Source organism: Dipteris shenzhenensis, chromosome 30 (genome assembly GCF_047967505.1).
Source record: "Dipteris shenzhenensis isolate YYH24624 ecotype China chromosome 30, Dip_SZ_1.0, whole genome shotgun sequence".
NCBI lineage: Eukaryota > Viridiplantae > Streptophyta > Polypodiopsida > Gleicheniales > Dipteridaceae > Dipteris > Dipteris shenzhenensis.
In genome coordinates this window covers 10,023,521-10,043,979 of record NC_141625.1, presented here as the reverse complement: position 1 = coordinate 10,043,979, position 20,459 = coordinate 10,023,521, and the positions used below count along the sequence as shown (strand labels likewise).

General features: G+C 42.4%; 1 protein-coding gene across 1 annotated transcript in view; it reads right to left on the bottom strand.

Annotated features, from left to right (window-relative positions):
* Positions 1 to 1,328: 1,328 nt before the first annotated feature.
* Positions 1,329 to 20,459, bottom strand: part of LOC147881694 (serine/threonine-protein kinase CTR1-like) — an 84,799-nt gene continuing 65,668 nt past the window's right edge. The window contains exons 6-16 of the mRNA XM_087402110.1: positions 14,456 to 14,962; positions 14,301 to 14,341; positions 12,102 to 12,170; positions 11,693 to 11,793; positions 11,498 to 11,582; positions 11,277 to 11,375; positions 11,120 to 11,188; positions 2,578 to 2,709; positions 2,189 to 2,283; positions 1,751 to 1,920; positions 1,329 to 1,634 (exon numbers count right to left, since the gene is read on the bottom strand). Coding sequence (XP_087258236.1) covers positions 1,824 to 1,920; positions 2,189 to 2,283; positions 2,578 to 2,709; positions 11,120 to 11,188; positions 11,277 to 11,375; positions 11,498 to 11,582; positions 11,693 to 11,793; positions 12,102 to 12,170; positions 14,301 to 14,341; positions 14,456 to 14,962 — 1,295 coding nt within the window. The 3' untranslated portion in view covers positions 1,329 to 1,634; positions 1,751 to 1,823. The remainder of the gene's footprint in view (positions 1,635 to 1,750; positions 1,921 to 2,188; positions 2,284 to 2,577; positions 2,710 to 11,119; positions 11,189 to 11,276; positions 11,376 to 11,497; positions 11,583 to 11,692; positions 11,794 to 12,101; positions 12,171 to 14,300; positions 14,342 to 14,455; positions 14,963 to 20,459) is intronic.

Here is a 20,459-nt window from a genome sequence, read left to right as displayed (position 1 = left end):
AATGAATAAACATGTGCTTTGAAAGTAAATTGCTTTAGGAGTTCGATCTTTCAATTCTTTAGTCATTGCATTTGCACATACAATGAAAGATCTACTTGGTCTTCAGACTTTCTTTGTATATGCAATTATTCTTCGCCATTTAAGGTGACTTTTTATGCCTAATATTTCCAAACTAATAGTCAATAGCTTTGCTTGAAGGCCTCATGATCCTTGGATATTCTTACCCCTTAGTTTTTGCATAGCGCAAAAATGTAGGGGGTGCCATATCATGTGCCTTTCAAAGCGCAAAATCGTGATAGGAACACAATAATCTCTCTACAAGAACTTCATCCTAGTTACTATTGTAGAGGATGCTCTAGAGGTCCAGCATATGCATGTATAAGAATGTGTGTCTATGTACATGCATACATGTATGTGCATGCACGCACGAGCACATGCATGTGTGTGCACACAAAGCATCAACAGAACAAGGAGCCCAGCAATACCAAATACTACATACATTAGTCCCCTTCTAAGATAACTAGTTAGTGGCATTGTCGCTGTTTTGCAATCGATAGGAACTAACAATAATGGGGCATTGCCAAATGATTAAAAGATTGGCATGTACACCAAATGACATGCCAAAGCGCTACAAGCACAATCCCCTTCGAAAAGAAATTGCTTCAATGAGGCTTTTGTATGATTCTTGTGGTGTCTAAAAATACTTGGGACAAAGACAACAAATGCACAGGATATCAAAGCCTCTGATTGTAGAGAAACAGTAGATCCTCTCATCATGATTTCAATCAACAATATTCAGGAGACAAAACTAAGTTTCAGTGAGATGAGATTCTGTTAGTACAATAGATGCATGATCCTATTATCATCTATGTAGCTAAGCTGAAAATTAGTGTCACCTTTAGGGACACAGGTCTTCATTCAGACTGACTTTTTTTTCAAGTTATGGCTTTGTATAGATATCCATTTCTAAGCATCCTTCCTGCCACTACGATCGTTTAGTCCTCATCATGGTAGAAAGTTTATTTTGATTGAGGATAACCATGCCAGATCTAGAATAATCCGTCCACCTGGCAATAGAAGCATGATGACATTTGACTTCCTGGCGTAGCTCAGTATACACCATTAAATGTTTTGAATGGGTATCAACAGGCACGATGCCATATGACTTCACCTGGCGTAGCTCTGTATCACCATTAAACGTTTTGAATGGATATCACGTGCATAAGAATAATATTTTCCCTACTTGCATAAGAACTTGCTACTCAAACTTCCCAGAAAATATTACATAAGCATGCATAAAGACACCATAATCTGCACGTGTGCCCATGAAAATAAATATTTTACCTTTTTTCTAGTTAGTTGTGCCGAATTGCATTAGACGCACTCCAAGATTTTGTAAATTTTGGCAGGAAGATGGAGGAAAAAGGAGGAATGCACTGAAGAACACAGTAACACACTCCAATTGACTCACTCCAATGCACTCAGAAACCTTTGATTTAATTACAGGTAAGACCGCTTTTATAGTACACTGAAAGTAATTCTCCAGTTAAATGGCCACAAAGAATGGGGATTTCCTACTTTACAGCTGTTGTATGCTGTTTCCACTCTAGTCAGCATCACCCAATGAAATTGACCTGCAGGTTAAAGCAGAACAACCATTTAATAATAATGTTTTGGAAACTACAAGTATGAAAAAGTATATATTCATAGAATAGGGTGGGGGTAGGGGTGGGGGTGGTGGCATAATGACCTTTTCTATCACATAGATCTTGTCAAATGGCAATGGCATGTGCAAGAAATTGTGACAGCTTTTAGGATGACCATTAGGCAGTAGACACCGCATCCACTGTCACTGAAAGCTTCTGAATGGATTTGAGGGTCTCCATGATGCTTGCAAAAGAAGGGCGCCCTCTTGGATCACTGCATTGTATGGAATTAAGCACATTTGGACTCTGATCAGGTGCAAATTATACGTGAATCTCATTCAAACTTTACTTTTTGAAAGTCCTTAATCTTTCAACATTTTTGCATGAATATGAAAATTTGAGGATGGAGACAGAGAGTTTCTTTAAGAAAAGGGAGGGAAAAGGACTCGCTCAATCTCTTCATCTATTTTACCATGCCAATTCTTCCATGTAATCATCCACACTATTATGGTTCACACACACTCAGGTTTCTCGATGATTACTCTGAAAAGCAAGCCTCTACAAGTGCAGCTATCTCTGGATTAAGATCTGTTGGAATCTGAAGCCTCCGGTTTTGAAAGCCCACTGCCCCAACAACCTGCAGAAATGACAGTTAGTGAATTCTTTGCTGAGCCTTGAAAACCACATCCAAAAAGTGCTCAAACCAGCCACAGCTAAGCCCAGATAATCAGCTCTGCACAAGAGCAAATACCAACAACACGAATTTTGCAAAAGAGATGTGGGTATCCACTTAGATTTCCGGCAATCCTTCAGTCACCTAATCACATGTGCACCCACCATATAAAATTTCACTTTCTCTAGAATTTGCAATGCTGCACGAGTTTAACTCTGCCCCTTCCAAAGATTAGTATAGAAGATTTCAATACAGAACCTGTGCAGGGCTTAAGCCATTCCAAGGCTGTTGCAAAGTGATCAGCTCCCAAAGAATCACACCAAAACTGTACACATCAGATTTCTCATTTGACAGTTCATCACGTAAGACTTCTGGTGCCATCCACTCCGGCTACAAAAAGGATAAAAAAAGCACGAAAAGCTTTACTCTCTCTCTCTCTCTCTCTCTCTCTCTCTCTCTCTCTCATATACCAGAAGATGCATGCGAAACCAGGGACATAGTGACGCAGAAAATGCTACAGAAGCTATGGCAAAACCAGAGGGCAAATATGCAACAGGAAATAAACTCAATCGACAGCTACAGAATACCTCAGGGAAGACATGTCAATATTAAAGGCATCTAATCTGCAAAATTAGAATGGGTTCGCATGGTCTAGAGGTGAGGTGGGCAAGACCCAGAATCCCTAGAGAAGAAAGGATCTGCAAAATCTGCCCCACAGGGACATAGAAAATGAGCAACATATACTCCTCAAATGTAGAGCTAACACACACATCAGAGAGTGTTATGGGGACTGCAGAAATGACTAGAAAAATATGTTGGTGTACCAGCAGAAAAACTAGGGAGCTACATGAACAAGTCTTAGAACACTGCAACAAGGTACTCAAGCTAGCCCACAAGCTCCCTACTAGAGCTAGCCCACAGGTACTTATATAGCAGTCTTGTAATATCTACTTTTACTGGATGTAAGGGAACACTATTAGTCAATAGTGATCGCCAGTCCCATAGATCCCAAAGGATGTCATGCAGACTTTAATAGAATCGTATCATATCATCTCTCTCTCTCTCTCTCTCTCTCTCTCTCTCACACACACACACACACAATTTTTTTTAGTAATTCCATGGGCTTGTATTATAAGATTAATATTGTACAAAGAGACTCTCCTAAAAGTGGAGAGCCCCTGCGCGCAGATCCTCGGTGGCACCTCCTTATCGACTGCCCAGATCATGGCAGAGATTTGGAGTGAGATTATTCATACCCTCAGAGGCCAATGGGACCAGATTCAGGGAGACTCCCGGGCCGGTCAGGAGAAGCGGAGACGCTTCCTCCGGGCTTGGGACACACAGGGCCTCTTCTTCGAGCAGACTACGCAGGGCCTTCGGTGGCACTACTCACCACCCCGATGGCTGTTCATTCACACTCGTCTTATCCCTCCGTGAGAGTATGATTTATTATGCTACCTTTTAGGGCTGTGTCCGATTTGTGAACGCAGCCCGTCAGCTATAAGCTGACCTCTTGTATCTTGTTCTCGAAGTAATATAATTAGCACTGTTTTTTCGGCAAAAAAAAAAAAAAAAAAAGTGGAGAGCCCAAATTAAAAACACAAATAAACTATCTCCATGCAGGACTTGTCTAGATCTCCTTCCTTACAGACATCATAAATAGATTGCCTTAAGGAAGCTCTGAAGAATTCATAGGGCTGATGGAAGTGTTTGTGCAAGTATGCCAAATTATGTTCAGTCCAGAAGGTCCATAGAGCCCAAAATCTAATCCAGTGAAGGAGTAGAGAATAAGGTCACAATGGAGTAGGACATCTGCCAAAAAGCCAAAAAAATTTCCCAAATCTGGTATTCGGGAATCTAAGACATAAGAACCTTGAAATCTTTGCAGTCAAAAGCCTGGAGCATTGACAAAACCGTAATAAGTGTGGTACTGTCTCTGCATGTGCCTGCAATAGCTATCTTCTTCTTAACCAAAGTAGTTCCAACTGGCAATGTTCCAGTAATGCATCGCCAAAGAATTAGTCTTTGTTTGAGAGGCAGCTTGGCCTTCCATAAAATACTCAAGTTCCTTGACCACCAAGAGAGGGGTTTTTGCATATGCCATAAATAATTTGCATGAGTGTGTATCCACGGCATGGGCTGCAGAAGTCTGTATGTTGTTATAGAGGTGAGTTTGCTTATAGGCACAGGGCCCATATTCAGCCCTTTGGGACATAACTTCCAGTCAGCTAACTTGTTATCATGTGAGAACTGGGGAATAGGCAATAAAGGCTGCAGAAGATCTTTTATTTTCTTCCAGATAGGCCTGTGGTGCATTCCAAGATTGTATTTGACCATGATCTGAGGAAAAGTAAGAAGTTGCCCCTGATCATCTATCACATCTGCAATGCATCTAACACCCATTTTGCTCAAATTATATGATCTGACAAGCTCCTGACAAGCAAGGGGAGGATCAAAAACTGCACTCCAATATATGCTCTCACTCCTCAAAGAGTTGTTATGGGGGTTTGCAGGATCCCATTTGATATTAGATAGGACCTCTTTCCAATCATGAATGAGTGCTGAGGCAAAGGGGCAGTTTGGGATTTTCCCCATAAATTTTCCAAGTAAAAGCTGCCAAGCATCCACTTCCCATCTACCATAAAAAAGTGTCTGCATAGTCTGATACATATAGGAAAGCATTCTTGTCCATGGTTGTTCTTGCTTAAAGAAGGTGAGCAGCATTGATACCTTTCGTGAGAGTGCATGATAGCGAATATTAAGCACATTCAAACTGCCACATTTCCAAGGAGAACAGATAAAGTCCATTTTCAACAAACAGAATGCCTTCTTGGAGGCCTTATTCTTTCATAGCATGTCCATGGCTTTCGACATATAGGCTGCAATTTCTTGATCTGTCCAATGTAAGAGTGGCAGAAAGAATTGTAAGTATGCCATAACAATGGACTGCACAATCCTGAGGCGGACATGAAGTGGCCAAGTGGCAGTTTTCCAATAATTTACCTTTGCATTTAGCTTGTCTAATATCCAATTAAGCTGCTGTTTTCTAGTGACCAGCCAGCCAATAGGATATCCCAGGTGCCTGATCAAAACATGAGGATCTAGTGACCAGCCAGCCAATAGGATATCCCAGGTGCCTGATCAAAACATAATCCATAGCCAAACTAGCAACCATAGCCTTTGAAAGCAGGAAGTTTGATGCCAAGGAACTCAATTACCATGTTTATGATCAAGAGATGTTGGCTATCTTGCATTCTTTCAAGTAATGGCACCACCATCTATACGGGAGCAAAATTAAGGTGAAAACAGATCATAGGACACTCAGATTCTTTCTCACTTAGCCAAATTTGTCATGTAAGCAAAAGAAGTGGATGGCTGCAGTTCAATCCTATGATTTTGACATTGAGTACAGAAAAGGGAAGGAAAATGTGGTTGCAGATGCCTTGTCCAGGTGTGGGCTTGCCATTTGTTTGCTATCTCTACCATATATCAGGAATAAATTCATGGCATTCAGGAAGAGTATATGCAGAATTCTAAGGCAGCTCCCATATTTTCAGATTTGCAGCAGCCTTCTAGCCAGGGTCATCCGGAATTCAGGTTGTATAATGGGCTGTTGTGGTAAAAGGATAGGATTTAGTTAGTGCCAGACTCAATCTATAGACAGCTAGTTTTGCAAGAAATGCACTGCAGGTCTCACTAGGACATATGAGAGAATCAAATAGAGCTCCATCCAGGACGGCATGTCGCAGGATGTGGTTAAATACGTGGCTGAATGCTTGCCTTGCCAACAGAATAAAGTGGACAGCAGATTACCTGAGGGTCCCTTGCAACCATTACCCATTCCAGAAGGAAAATGGACACATAGCCATGGATTTCATCACAGCATTTCCTTCTACAAAGCAGGGATGCAACATCATCTTTGTTGTGGTGGATAGAATGACAAAACAGGCCCATTTCATACCCACGGAGACCAGGTATTCAGCATCACAAGTTGCTTGGCAATTCATTGAGCATGTCTTTAAGCATCATGGTTTTCCTCGTCTAGAGTTGGCCGTAACACAATGCACAGACTAGTGTGGACAACCTTGCCATGGGGTCAAGCCTAGATTGCGGCCCTCCTACATCGAAATGTTGATTGTTGTGCACCTCAACTTCGCCTTGAAAGTCAGGCAACCGCTGCAAGCAAAACTAGGCATGTCTTCAATTTTTTAAAGGTATGTGCGTTGTGCCTTTGCTTTTCTTTTTTCTTGCTTGGAATTGTCAACCTTGTGGACAATTTGCACCTCCTGCCCAGCAAGTGAATAGTTATTGTTTCCTTGGAAAGTGTGTGGGTTGTTTGGCAGGATCGCTTCAATCAAAGCTGCTTTGCTTGCTCGGTAAGCTGCTGCCTTGAGCTTGTAGATCTTGTTGCATGTGGCTTTCAAATCGTGACCGCTCCCCCATGTGTTTGCTCGTATGCTTTTGCTATGTCCTTAGCTGGCACGTCCAAGCTTTCTTGAAGTAGTCACTTCAAATAAAGCTCATCTTCGTTTGTCCAAATGTTGTACACCCGCTTTCTTTTGGCTTGTGACAATGGGATGACTATGTCGGGTATGAAGGGAGCCTGGCAGCACAGATTGATAACGTTATAGCAGCAACACCTCAGATTGAATGGGATTTAAAGGACATAGCCTGTGCTGCCCAATTTGGAACACAAGACAAAATGATAAAAAGGCAAGAAGCAAGATTCTCATGCAAACCAATAAGCTGAGAGGCACAAAGATATGGATTTCGGGGGAACTCACCCCGACTCAGCTCAAGATGAAAGCCAGAGTTGAACAAAGTAAAGGATGCTCGTAAGGAAGGAAAAAGAACTATCTATAGAGATGGAAAAGCACTTATCAAAGACTTCAAAACCAAACCCAAGGACTCTCAGTCTTAAACTCATGTACTGCAGGCCAATTATTTTTTGTAGTAGATCATAGCTAATAAATAATAACCTTTGCAATGGTATACACACTCCCAAGAGACTCTCAGTCTATAACTGACGTTAGTGTTTATCCTTTGTGTGTGCTATGTCGCATAGGCCCGTGAGGCCTCCTACAAACATTCACACATCTCTCTCTCTCTCTCTCTCTCTCTCTCTCTCTCTCTCACACACACACACAGACACACACATATTAGAGATTTCAAACCTAAACCCAAAGACTCTCAGTCTTAAACTGATGTTATTTTGACCACCCTTAATATAGTACGTGAATGTAGTTATGCTATAATAATTTGGGGCTGAGCTGCTATACTCCTCCATAGACTCTCAGTCTCTAGCTGATGTTGATGCTTTTTGGTGTGCATTTTGTCCCATAGACCCGTGAGGTCTCCTCTGGACGTTAATATATCTTTCTTTCTCTCTCTCTCTCTCTCTCATGACAAATAGAGCGTTATGAATTGATGAGAAGCTACCGATATATGTTCGCTCAATAATATCTAGACATGAGTCAAATCATTGAATACCCCAACAAGTGATGCACTAATCTTTTTGTAGCTAAGGATGATACCCTCGTTCGATGTAATCATTTTCATTACATTCGACTATTAAACACTAGGTTATTTTGGTCACTAGGACTGAGACCAATGTAACCAGTGTTCAAGGTCCCATAGCTTTATGTCAAGGCATTTGATTTTGAATTCGACATCAAATAAGTTGAGGTATCTAGAGTCCTCTAACCTATGGGTCAATAAATTTGTCAGATATAAGGATGTGTTTGCAGGGAGTTACACAAATTTGAGGGGATTTCCTCTTGAGTTGTGTCAACACAAGATACCTTTAGTGCCAGATGCTAAACCAATTTGACAATAAAGGTACATAATGAATCCTAACTATGCCAAACACGTGCCAAGTTGGATCAACTCCTACGTGCTGGGTTCATATATGCCATCGATCATAGTGATTGGCTCTTTCCTACTGTGGTTGTGCCTAAGAAAAATGGCAAACTCCAAGTCTGTGTGGACTATAGGAAGATAAATGCCCAAATAGTTCCTGGTCTATTTCCTATACCCTCTACTGAGGAATTTTGGATCAAGTTGCAGGACATGAGATGTACTCATTAATGGTCTGTCGCACTAGGATGTGGGTTTAGAATTTCTTACAAAACCTTGTCTTTGTATTTTCAAGTGTGCAATTCATTTCAATTTCCTTCATCAACCATGGCTCTCTCCTCTCCAATTCTCTTTAAGCGGTACCAAAGCCACTCTCCTAGAACAGCCTCGTGTCACATACATGCATCTATGAGCCTTCTGAGTGTTGAAGGTGGTGGCCTTCACCCCTCGTTTGAGCTTGGTTGTTTGAGGGTGCCCACGCACTTTTGACACGTGTACTCTGAAAGGGGACTAATCCCGCAAGCATTAGATGCAATTTGAGAGCCTTGGATATATATTGGCCCATTCTCCCCCTCCATATCCCTCCTGGGATCTTTTTGGAAGTATGAGGACGCTTTTGCATGGCTAGGGGACGGGGCTTGGGACCCCTCCTACCCAATGCACTTTCGCATGCCACGTGGCACACTTTGTGGTTTCTACACGGTATCAAAGCAGGACTGTCGCGTGCGTGACACACAGCTTTACAGACTATGATGCGCAAATGGAGATGCTGCGATCCGATGGCTTGTGTAATGAGTGCGACTTGATGGTGTCTTTCGGTGGCGATTCTTCATCTTGATGGTGTCTTTTTTTTTTTTCAAGAAAGAGACTTCTATCCAAGTGGAATCCATCATGAAACCATGAGGATAAATAAACCCCCTCAAAATGAGGTGGAAAACAACCAAGGCTGAGGCTGAAAGTGCCACCTCGACCCTGTAAGAGTCTTAGAGAAGAAAGGAGAATCCCTCCATTCCCTAAAGAAAGAAGCCCTCCTAGCTAAGGCTGCACGGGAGTCTCCCTGCATACTCGTCCATACGGCCATCAAGGTATGTATGGTGTCTGTTCAGATGTCTGTTCAGATACTAGCCAATGTGTGCGAGGGATGAACCTGAGTTCCCTCCAATGCCTCTGTGCATCTGGCTCTCCAGATATGCCAGGCTGCTATGCTCACTAGAATCTCGCCCGAGAAGAGTCAAGTCTCTCATAGAATACCTGAGGCCCCATAAGAGAAAGCCAAGCCACTGAGCCCCATGTCATAAAGAATGGGGAGTGGGCAAAGTGACTGAAAATCCTGACTACTCTCATCCAAATCAACCTTGCCTGTCTGCAATCCCATAAGCAATGCTGAATCGTCTCCAAGCAGAGAGGCGACGAGGGCAAGTAGGGTCGGCTCCGAACCTAGATCTCAAAAGGTTCACTGCAATCCCACCATGGATAGAAAGCCAAAAGAAAAGAGTGATCTTTCTATTCCTATGGGATTTCCAGAGTCTCTTCTAGAAGCACTTCTACAAATCCGCAGTGATATTAAGTGCCTCCCAATGTGGAACTCTGCAAGGTCTCCAACCTCTACTACTCAGCTGGAATCTCCTGGCATTACTGACCATGTAATGAAAGAAGGGGATGCTCTTCTCTCGATGCCCTGCGTCAATGCACTCCCACTCTCCAAGGTCCCACTACAGGGAGGTATACCTGGTGGCGACTCTTCATAACTCCCTGCCATGTGTGCCTCCCATGGACTTTTTTTTTTTTTTTTGGTGCTAAGAAAGGATATATGGGTGTCGTCCACCTAGTCCTAAGGTTTTAGAGAAATGTGATAGTTCAGGAAAATGTACGGGAATTCTTCTATACTTTGGGAGCTGCTAAAGAAAATTTGAAGGAACAAATAAATATGATGATAAATCATCATCTGGATAGCCATTGACATTGAAGACCCCAAGGGTAAACGGATATACTCCTATGGGATCTTCATGTACTTTCTCAAGGGCCCAAGCACCAAAACACTCTAGGAGGCAACTATCCTCGCCGAGGCTTGTGGCCTGAGGGGTTAAACTCCTTCGAAGGAGCTGGGTCTTGAGTTCACACATTTGCAAATAACTCCCCACACTCTGGATAATCCAGTCTCTTCAGGGTGGCCTCTACCTCCTGCTCAATGTTCCCAGTGGGATGCCTCTCTAGCCATTCCGATGCCCTGTTGTCTCCTAGTTGCTTTCCATCTAGCGATCTTCACCGTATATCTACCCTAGTCTAAACTCCAGTGGGGCATCCCTATCTAGAGTTTAAGACTGAGGAGGGAAATGAGGAGGGCTGCCAGGTTTGCCTAGCGGGTGCACAGGATCTGTCCTTCCCCTGCAAGGACCAAGTCTAGGGGAAACCTAGGGCTGAAAGGGAAGTTTGCTTGCGAGCTTGGCACACACGTTGGCCAAGCTGTTCCATAACCCTTAAGAGAGTTGGTTGCCTCTTTATTGCATTGCATTTTGCTGCAGAGCCCAATGTCTTACAATGCTTTATCTACATACTTCAAGAACTGCATCTACTTATGTCAACATTGGGAAGTCCATATTTCCACTTTTGACAAAAGGAATGCACCCTCTGGCCTCCAGTACTTAGATGCTATTAATATGGTTGATGATATTACACCCTTATTTGCCTTCCCTACACATGCAAGAAACTCTCCTTGTAACAAGCAGCACCTATATGGTTTAAAATACAAATTTTATTGATGCACTATGTTCCAAATTTAATATTTAGGTATCGAACTATAAGGAAGGCTGTATTTGCACATGCAATTGACTTTCTAAAGTCCTTTCTGCCATCTTGCAACCATATTAATTTGATGAATTCAGTGTCCAAATCAAATGCATGAATTTCATTGGTTTTATAATACTTATATGCTTTAATGGAGTACCGTGCCAGCAGCGGACTTTGATGACAAAAAGGTGTTGCCTTTGAAGCGAGAAAGGCCAAAGTCACAAACCTGCACCAATTCAGTTAAGGGCATCTGTCATATTAGAATTTTTACAAAACGAATCCCTAACGATACCTGCAAATATTGTTGTCCATACCTTCACTGTCCATGTTTTGTCCACCAAGAGGTTCGGAGATTTCAGGTCCCGATGCACAATAGGAGGATTAAGACGATGGAGATAATTCATTCCTTTTGCCTGTACAAATTCATTGTTCTAAGAAAATTAATTGCATACAATAAGAAGAAACAAAGACATCTGCAGGATATTCGTGTATATAAGGACTTCCTGAGCATAGTGCTAGAGAAAATTTCTCGAACCACATCAAGAGCCATGCGAATTCGGCGCTTTTCATCCAGCATCTCTCTCATGCCTGCGCGGTGCATTAGGCGAAACAAGCTTCCTCTGATTACATCAAGTAGGAAAGTACAATCATTTAGGTGACACACTGCATCTCTACAACCAATCATTTATAAGCACACATTTTCATTATCACTTGGTAAAAGCATGAAAACCTTGGAAGATATTCGGTGACAATTGAGAAATTAGGCTGTTTTGTGACTGCACCCATGAAAAGCACCACATTGGGATGCCGCATGCGTTTCATAAGTGCAACCTGCGCAGACATATATCAAAACAAGCATGACAATGTTGTATTGATGTTGGTTGAACATAATCAGTTCTCAAGGACAAAAGCCAATTATAAAATTATAAAATTCAGTATAGATGTATACACCCTCTATTAGGGAGCTAACGTTTGCCAGTAATATGATAAGCCCCTTACTTGATTCAATGTGATAAACATACTTCAAACAGCAGCCTTTTACACTCCACAATTTTTTTTGGGGGACTCCAAAGGCATTGACTAATGAATGCAGATGAACTGACTATTAGACGTTGTCGAGTGTAGTTTCGAAATTTCACCTCTCGCACAAACTCCTGCAGGCGCTCCTCCTGAATATCTTGCTCAATAAGAATCTTTACAGCTACATCCTGCATTAAGACTAAGCACAACTCAGAACTCCAAGAGAGGACTGACAGGCAGAGCAGTAAAGAATGTCATAAATGACATATTTACCTCATGCAAGACTACATGCAAATAAAATGGGATAACAATGCATTTCTTGCCTACAAGATCAAAAGCTTCTATGGATGTGTAAAGAAGAAGTTGAACAGAGGGCATTAAAAGTAAGTATACTCATACAGTGAGCTAGAGTGGAGGGGGAGCTAGGTGAGGTGCAATGTGGAGAGCAAAGGAAGGGACTTCCTTGCACTCTCAACCCCACCACGTTAAAAGAATGGAGAGTTTATTTCTCCTCCTTGTGTTACTCTCCTTCAATCTTGAAGGGGTGTATAGAGACCATAGATCTATTTTGATCCAATGGCCATAAACCAATATGCATGATGACCTCCCACTTTAAGACCAGCTCACTTCCCCATCATTAAGTGCACATGGTGGGCTCCCCACTTCAACATATAGGTCAATGGCTAGGCCTACATGTACCATTAGATGGAGATTGAGATCTATGGTTGAGAGTAAGTGCCTCATGCAAGCCCTTAGGTGCACAATCTTGATCCAATGGTTGAAAATCGATGACAAATGGACATCCTTAGATGCAAGTGGTGATATAATGGCTGAAAATCGGTGACACGTGCTTGCCCTTAGATGTGTTGGAGCAAGGTTGGTCACCTCTCTATCTATAAGCCTCCATATGAGAAAAGCAAAGGGGGGGTGGACCATAGGATGACATGGCTACCACATGGGCAAGACTCTGACTGCCATGTGGGCAACATGTATAAAACCAAATAAAAACAAATTAACACAAATCTTTAGAGCATCTCTAGCGTGAACTACTCTTAGAGACTTTTAGGCAGACCCCTCTGTCAATGCCTGGATTTCTGTAATCTAAGGTCCCCAAGGTACATTACCTAGCAACAGCTCCGGGGAGAGCATGTTAATTGTGGTTCTTGCATAACAGACATGTATGAAAGAAGGCCATTAGCAATCATGTATCGAGCTACACCCTTAAAATTTCAGATAACAGCTAAGATGGATCTGGATTAATCTTTCAAAAGTTAATCCCTTTTGGGTGATGAAAGCTCATCACTGTTAGAGGTAGTCATCTCTTGGTGTCAGTTAGGGAGGAGGGCTTCTATGTGGGTGTGCCCACCCCGAGAGAGTAGCAGTAGATGAGTCCTTTCTCATTGTATTTCTGTTAGGAGCGGGTTTGGCCAGGGCACTTTGCCAGGGTCAACTGGTGGGTCAGTAGCGCCTGGATTGAGGCTTGTTGGGGCCTCGTTTGAGGCCTGAATTTAGGCCAGATCCAGGCCAGTCTGGGACCCTGACCAGGGTCAGATCAAGTCAGCCAGGTCTGCAGACCTGGTCAGTCAGTTTTCAGCCAATTCCACCCCTATAAATGGGGTCATTTGGGGCCCTGGCGTGGTATTATTCTAGCAGTCCTTTGCACACTGTTCAGCCTGCTCATTGGCAAGTTTGTGGGACAGTCTTTTGCCTACTCCAATAATCTACCAGTGGTGCAGTTCTGCTCTGGAGTTGTAACCATTCCACGGAGGTCTTCTCAGTAGTACATGCAGGTTTTTTCTTGTATACTCATGCGCAGTCTCTAGTTGAGGTTTGCTGTCTCTCTCTCTTCACAGATCAGCTTCCTATCTCTGTTTGTATATTCCACACTTTTTAAAAAAAATCTCTAATAGCGTAAACTAGGGAAATTCATGGAGCCCTTGTTTTGGTTTTTTAAAACAGATAGTAATACTTTTGAGTTCGAGTTAGTGATTGATATTGGATTAACATCGGACATATTGAGTGCTTTCAGAAATGTAAATGAAGTAAATCAGAATGGCTCGACACATCTAATACCACGATGGATTTCTCCACCTGGAGACCACCCAGCGAACACATGTATCAGCCCAAAGCAGAGCTTTCTTAGAAGTTCAATTGACAAACAGGAAATGATGATTTCAAAGCTATCTAGATCAGAAAAAGAAGAGCTCAGCTTTTTACTCTTAAAGTTGCACTTAAAGAGCCAATGGGAAATGATGATTTCAAAGCTATCTAGATCAGAAAAAGAAGAGCTCGGGCTTTATTCTTAAAGTTGTACTTACAGAGCCATGCCAATCAGCTCGGTGCACTGTACCAAATGAGCCTGTCAATTCATCAGCTCAGTAGGTGTCAGCCAATACAAACCCGTCCTGTGCTCAGTGATTATTAAAATCACCTAAACCTGCATGCTGCTTCAAGTAAGAGTGCACAGACATACCTGCCCCAATCCGCTCTTTTAAGATAAGGTCCTCCCATGGAATTTCAAATCCATCCAAGGCAAGAGATAGATCCATGCTTGGAGGCTTCTTTGCATTTCCTCCATTTCTTTCTACCTCTTTTGCAGTGCCTTCAATTATGTCTACTTTAGAAGAATCATCAGACAAGGGTTCGGCCAATGTTTGAAGATTTTGAAGTTCATGGGCAGTCTGCTGAGGCAAAATCTGAAAATCATTTTGATCTTCATTGACCTTGTCAGGGATGGGCTTGTCACCTGCAGCTGGGGGCTTTAAGGCAAGAAGATGACAGGACAAGTTTCTCCCCTCATTTGATAGCCCCTCATAACCCATTGTATGATCAGGTTTCACTAGTTTAACACTGGCACTTTTGCAGTTCCCTTCTGAAGATGCAGTAATAGGCCAAATATTGCCAAGTCTTGTACTAACAGGACCATTGAAAGGAGATGCAGCTCCCAGCTTGTCCAGCATACTCCGTTTTTCCTTTGAGCCTGCAAGCACATTCAATTATTATTTAATTAATCTTGATGGATCTCACACTATTTTCAGTGCATAATCTTGTGGCAACCCCTACAGCTAAAGTAGAATTGAGCAGTGACTACTATCAACCATAACATCTCTGTACCCTCCAGTATAAGGCCATAAAATGTAGCTGCAAGGAGTACATTCATGAGCTGAATATCAGGTATGCATAAAATTCAATGTTCCAAGTGAATCAAGATTATAAATAACATAGAATTATATAATAAGGCAGCACTGCTAATTGTATAAATCACTTTTTCTCGACACAAGAGCACACCATCCTTCATCTTATCATGTATCAAACTAAAGAGGTGGACACTACACACTAACATAGTTAGAATCACACTACGAGGTGGACATTACTGCTAGTTACAGTACAAGAATAAGCGAAGGGATTTTTAGAGAAGAAGGTAGTCACTGGGCAGTCCATGCAAAAAAGCAAAGCACTGTAAAGATAGGTCCCTTTCTTCCCATTCATCAAGATTACAAAAAGTAAACAAATCATCATCTATCTGAGATATTTATTTATACTGTTATACTATTTTAGTTTGTGTAAAAGGCTGTAATCCCTCTTCGCTATGGAGTCCAGAGGAAGAGGGAGAGCCTCGGGGTGTGATGAGTTGGGGGGAGCTATGTACTTAGATGTGCATGTGGAAATTCCAATTTTGTCGCTCTCTCCTGTGATCTCGAGCACCTTCCACACTCAGTGCACCATAAATGGAATGAATATTATTTTCAGCAGAGAACTGCGTTCATATATCTTCAAAAGCAAAAGCTAAGAGCCCCTTTGACCAAAATGTCATGCCACCCTTTACATGCAGCAAAAAAAACTCCCTTTGTACATTTCCCCAAGCATCTTTTCTTTCCATAACTTCTCTCTCCTTCTTGTGCGCCTTCCACCTTATCCTCTAGACGTCCTCTTTTGATATCATTTACATCATGCCTTAATCCCCTAGACCACCTAACCACTCTATCCCCCCATGAATACACGATTGAACTGGTTAGATTGAATCAGAGGGGTCTCTTAATGCGAGTCAATGCTTGCTTGGTGCTGGTCGAGAGTTCAAAAGGGGTCTTGAAGGCTAACAATATTAAAACAAGGTGCACACAAGTGAAGAAGAAACAATTGTTGAACTACTATATTTAGAATGAGATACTGAAATGAAGTACAAGGATATAAAACCCTAAAACCCTAGGGTATAACCCTACCTGGGGTTAAGACTCTTACAACCAACTAACCAACTCAACCACTAACTGTGGCTAAGGAAAAAAACTCAATGAAGGAAAAATTGCCTCTAGCATTGACCACTGCCTTAATATTTCCAACATCCCACCACAATGACAATGTCCTATTGTATAAGGTGTGATATCAATCACCAAATGTAAACAAGTTTAACGCTTTGCAGAAAGCCTCAAATTTTTCTCAATTCAATGCCTTGGTGAGAGGATCGGCTACACTTTAATGCATTGGACAGGAGATCAGGCTGATCTCCTCTACATATAACCGCTCTCTGACATTATGATAGTGAATTAATGGTTTCAAGCAGGCATGAAACATATAATTTCATGCTCTTGTAATAGCACTCTGATTGTCCATGAGAGTTAGAGTGTGAGACTCCAATTATGCATGTAGATCTACAAGCATCATCGCAACCAAACACATTCAATTGTTGTTGTGAAAGCTGACTGTCCAGGAGCTGCTGCTGCATAGATAACTCATCTGAGCCCTGCTGCTGCAGATCTATACGGACTTTTTTTCTGCAGGCGGTTCCACATGTGTACTGACACTTACACAAGCACATTAATGCCGTATGGAATACTGCAGGTGCATTTAAGGCTGTTTTGAGCCTGTATGGGATCTGTGCGGACTGACAGCAGTATTTATTGCTGCATTGGGCTGTATTTTCTGCTTTTTTTCCCCACACGTGTGGTCCATACACCCTGTGAACCTGTGTGGAATTCGCAGCAAGCATTCAATGCAGTACGGGTCTGCCTCGAAATGTGTGCCAGCCATTTGAAGCTTTTTCTCAGCATTTTTCTTCATTTGGAGCTGTCTCATGCTGCGAGCCGTCTGTTGAAGACTTTTGGAGGTTGTTGGAGCGATCCGGAGGCCTCTCCTTGAGCCCATTTCTTCTATTCTGGCTTCCCTTTGCCTCAGGCTGCAAGTACCCCTTCACTAGATCACTCTCTTCTCATTTCTAAGTGTTCTCCTCCTCGTGGGAGCAATTTCTCTTGCTGTAATTCTCATTTCCAGCTCAATATTGGCATTTCTCATTGCCATTTGCTCTCATTCTAACCTCTCCTTCAAGGGCAAATCTCTCTACTCGCATTCAGAGCCTTTTCATTGCTGTCCTTTCGGGCTACATCATTGGGTAAGCCATTGTTGCATTGGTTCTTTCCAATTTCTGCTTCATTTGCATTTTGGAAAGACCCCATGTTGCCTTGGAAGGCCTTGTGTTGCCTTTTGGGGATTTTTCTTGCAACAGGTAAACCTTGGACAGCAGAGTCTTTTGCAAGAATAAGCTTTGAAGCTTGAGCAGAATTTTTCCACTTGATTTTGAGAGGTTGCCTTCCTCTCATTTATGTTGTCATATTGGTGCTTTTGCCTTGCATTTTTGGCACAATGGCTGGCAATAAGGATGATTTGTTTGGGATGCTTGGGGCTAATGACAAGCTTGATGGCACAAATTATCCCATGTGGTCATACATGATGAGGCATGTATTGGTTGCCAAGAAACTATGGCACATTTTGTCAGGCTCTGAGGCCAGTCCTACACGTAATGCAGCTACTAGTGCTCCACCTTCTGCCAATGGTACTACTTCAGGTGATGGGTCTAATGCTACTTCTAGAGCAGCTGCATCTACTACTACAGGTACTTTGCCTCCTACACAGGAGCAGATTCAGTGGGATGGTCGTGATGCCAAAGTACATGCCTTGATTGCTCTTTCAGTCAAAAGGTTTATTATCCCTCATATCCGGTCTTGCAAGACAACTAAGCAAGCATGGATCAGCTTGCATCCTTATATCAGGTGCACAATGAGGCAAGGCTTGCCTATCTCTGCGAGCAGCTGAAGGACTTGAAGCTTAAAGAGGGTGGTAGCATGGATTCCTATCTTACTAATGTGAAGGATTTGAAAGAGCAATTGGCCAATATTGATGAGATTATGCCTGATTCTCAGCTTGTTTCTAGAACCCTTGATGGGTTGCCTGATTCTTATCAGGGCTTTGCTACTACATTGAGATTGGTTGCAGGTAGCAATGCCAACCATTATTCTTTTAACCAGATGGTTCTCTTCTCCTTCAGGAGGAGCAAAGTCGTGCAAATCACAATGCTTCTATGGCTAGTGATCAAACCCTTGCTGCCCAGAATAAAAACAAAGACAAAGGCAAGGTTTCAGCTAGTAAACCCCCTCATTCACATGCTAGTCATTCTCATGGTGCCTCTTCTTCGAGGGATAACAAAAAGAAGAAGAGATGTAACTATAGCAGGAAACCTAGGCATGATATCTTTGAATGCAGGAAGAGAATTGCATCTAAAAAGAAGAAGAAAGAGTCTGGTCTTGTAGTATCTGGTTCTCCTAGTACAGAAGATCGACATGAGTTAGCTAATTTTGCACAAGACTAGCATTGGGCTTTCTTGGTTACATGTCATTATAATCCTGATGTTCATGATGTTCATGATGCCTAGTTCTTTGATAATGGTGCTCATAAGCACATTACTTCCTCCAAGAAGTTATTCAGCTTACTAGAGCATACATCTAAAGGGGGGAGTGTCACATGTGCCAACAATGCCTCATATACAATGAAAGGTGTTGGGCAAGTTGCTCTTACTTCTATTTCTGGTAGTCTTGTTACTCTAGAGAATGTGCTTTGTGTTCCACGCATTCGCAAGAACCTTATTTCTATTTCAGTCATAGCTACACGTCGCTATCAGGTTTCTTTTTATGGTGTTCGGTGTGCAGTGTATGATGCCACCCGTGCCTTTACCATGGTCTTGACTGGCATATTGACTAGAGGTCTGTATAGACTTCATGCTTATGACAGATGTTCGGATGATGCTGCACTTGCAGATGCACATGCCTTTGCTCTTGATTCTTCTACCATCACAGATACCAATTTGTGGCATGAGAGGTTTGGACACCTCAACTTCAGGACTTTGGTGACATTATATAAGAATGGTATGGTTGTTGATCTTCCCAAAATGCATATGGCTTCAAAGCATGTTTGTGAACCTTGCTTGCTTGGTAAGATGCACCACACTGCGTTTCCCAAGGATGGGAGAGTTGGTGCCTCACGCAAGCTTTATCTGGTTCATAGTGATGTTTGTGGACCCATGCGGATTGCAACTCTCAGGGGATTCTATTATTTTGTCACATTTATTGATGACTTCACCAGGTATACTTGGATTTTCGCCTTGAAATCCAAATCTGAAGTTTCTTCATGCTTCAAGCATTTTATTGCCTTGGCTGAGCATGAGAATGGGCTTCACATTGCTCGCCTTAATATAGACAGGGGGGTGAATATATGTCAAAGGAGTTTGCTGTTTTTTTGGCTTCCCGTGGCATACATCATCCATGCACGATGCCTTATACTGCTCAACAGAATCCCGTGGCTAAGCGGAAGAATAGACCAGTGATGGAAATGGCCATGTGCATGTTGAAAGGCAAACATTTGCCTAACAAGTTGTGGTTGGATGCCGTCATGTGTGCTAATTACATTTTGAGCAGATGTCCCACAAAGGAATTGCAGACTATTACACCTTATGAGGCTTGGACAGGTCGTAAGGCTCGCATTTCTCATATGAGGACATTTGGATGCTTGGCATATGCCCATGTGCCTTCTCAGACACGCACCAAGTTGGATGATAAAGCTGTCAAGTCCATTTTTATTGGGTATAGCTCCGAGAGCAAGGGCTATAAGCTCTACCACGGGCAAGTGTTTTGTCAGGCGAGATGTTGTGTTTGATGAATCTTCTACTATGCCTTTGCTGGATTGTCAAAAACAGCCTGTTGTTGATGCCCCACATATCTTTGACAACTTGATGCCATTGTTTCCGTCAGATGCTGATGCTGATATTCCATTTGAGGTTGTACCTCCTCCATCTGTTGGTCATTTGCAGCCACATGTGCAGCCACATATGCAGAATGATATGCCTCCAATTGATTAGGACACTTAGCACAGGGCTCTTGACCAGGAAAGAGCTGAAATCCAAGAGCCCAAAAAGGTCCCCCACTGGCTCCTTAACACATTAAAAGACAGCAAACAAGATACTCCTCTGCAAGCCTGTACTAGAGCAGCTGTCCGGAAAGAGCATGCTAGTTTTGTTGCTTATGCATTGGTTGCTACAGCATGCAATGAAGAGCCATTATGCCATAAAGATGCTTGTCAGAATGATTGTTGGTTGAAGACTATGCAAGCTGAATTGGATTCTATCCATCACAATAACAATTGGGAGTTGTGTGAAT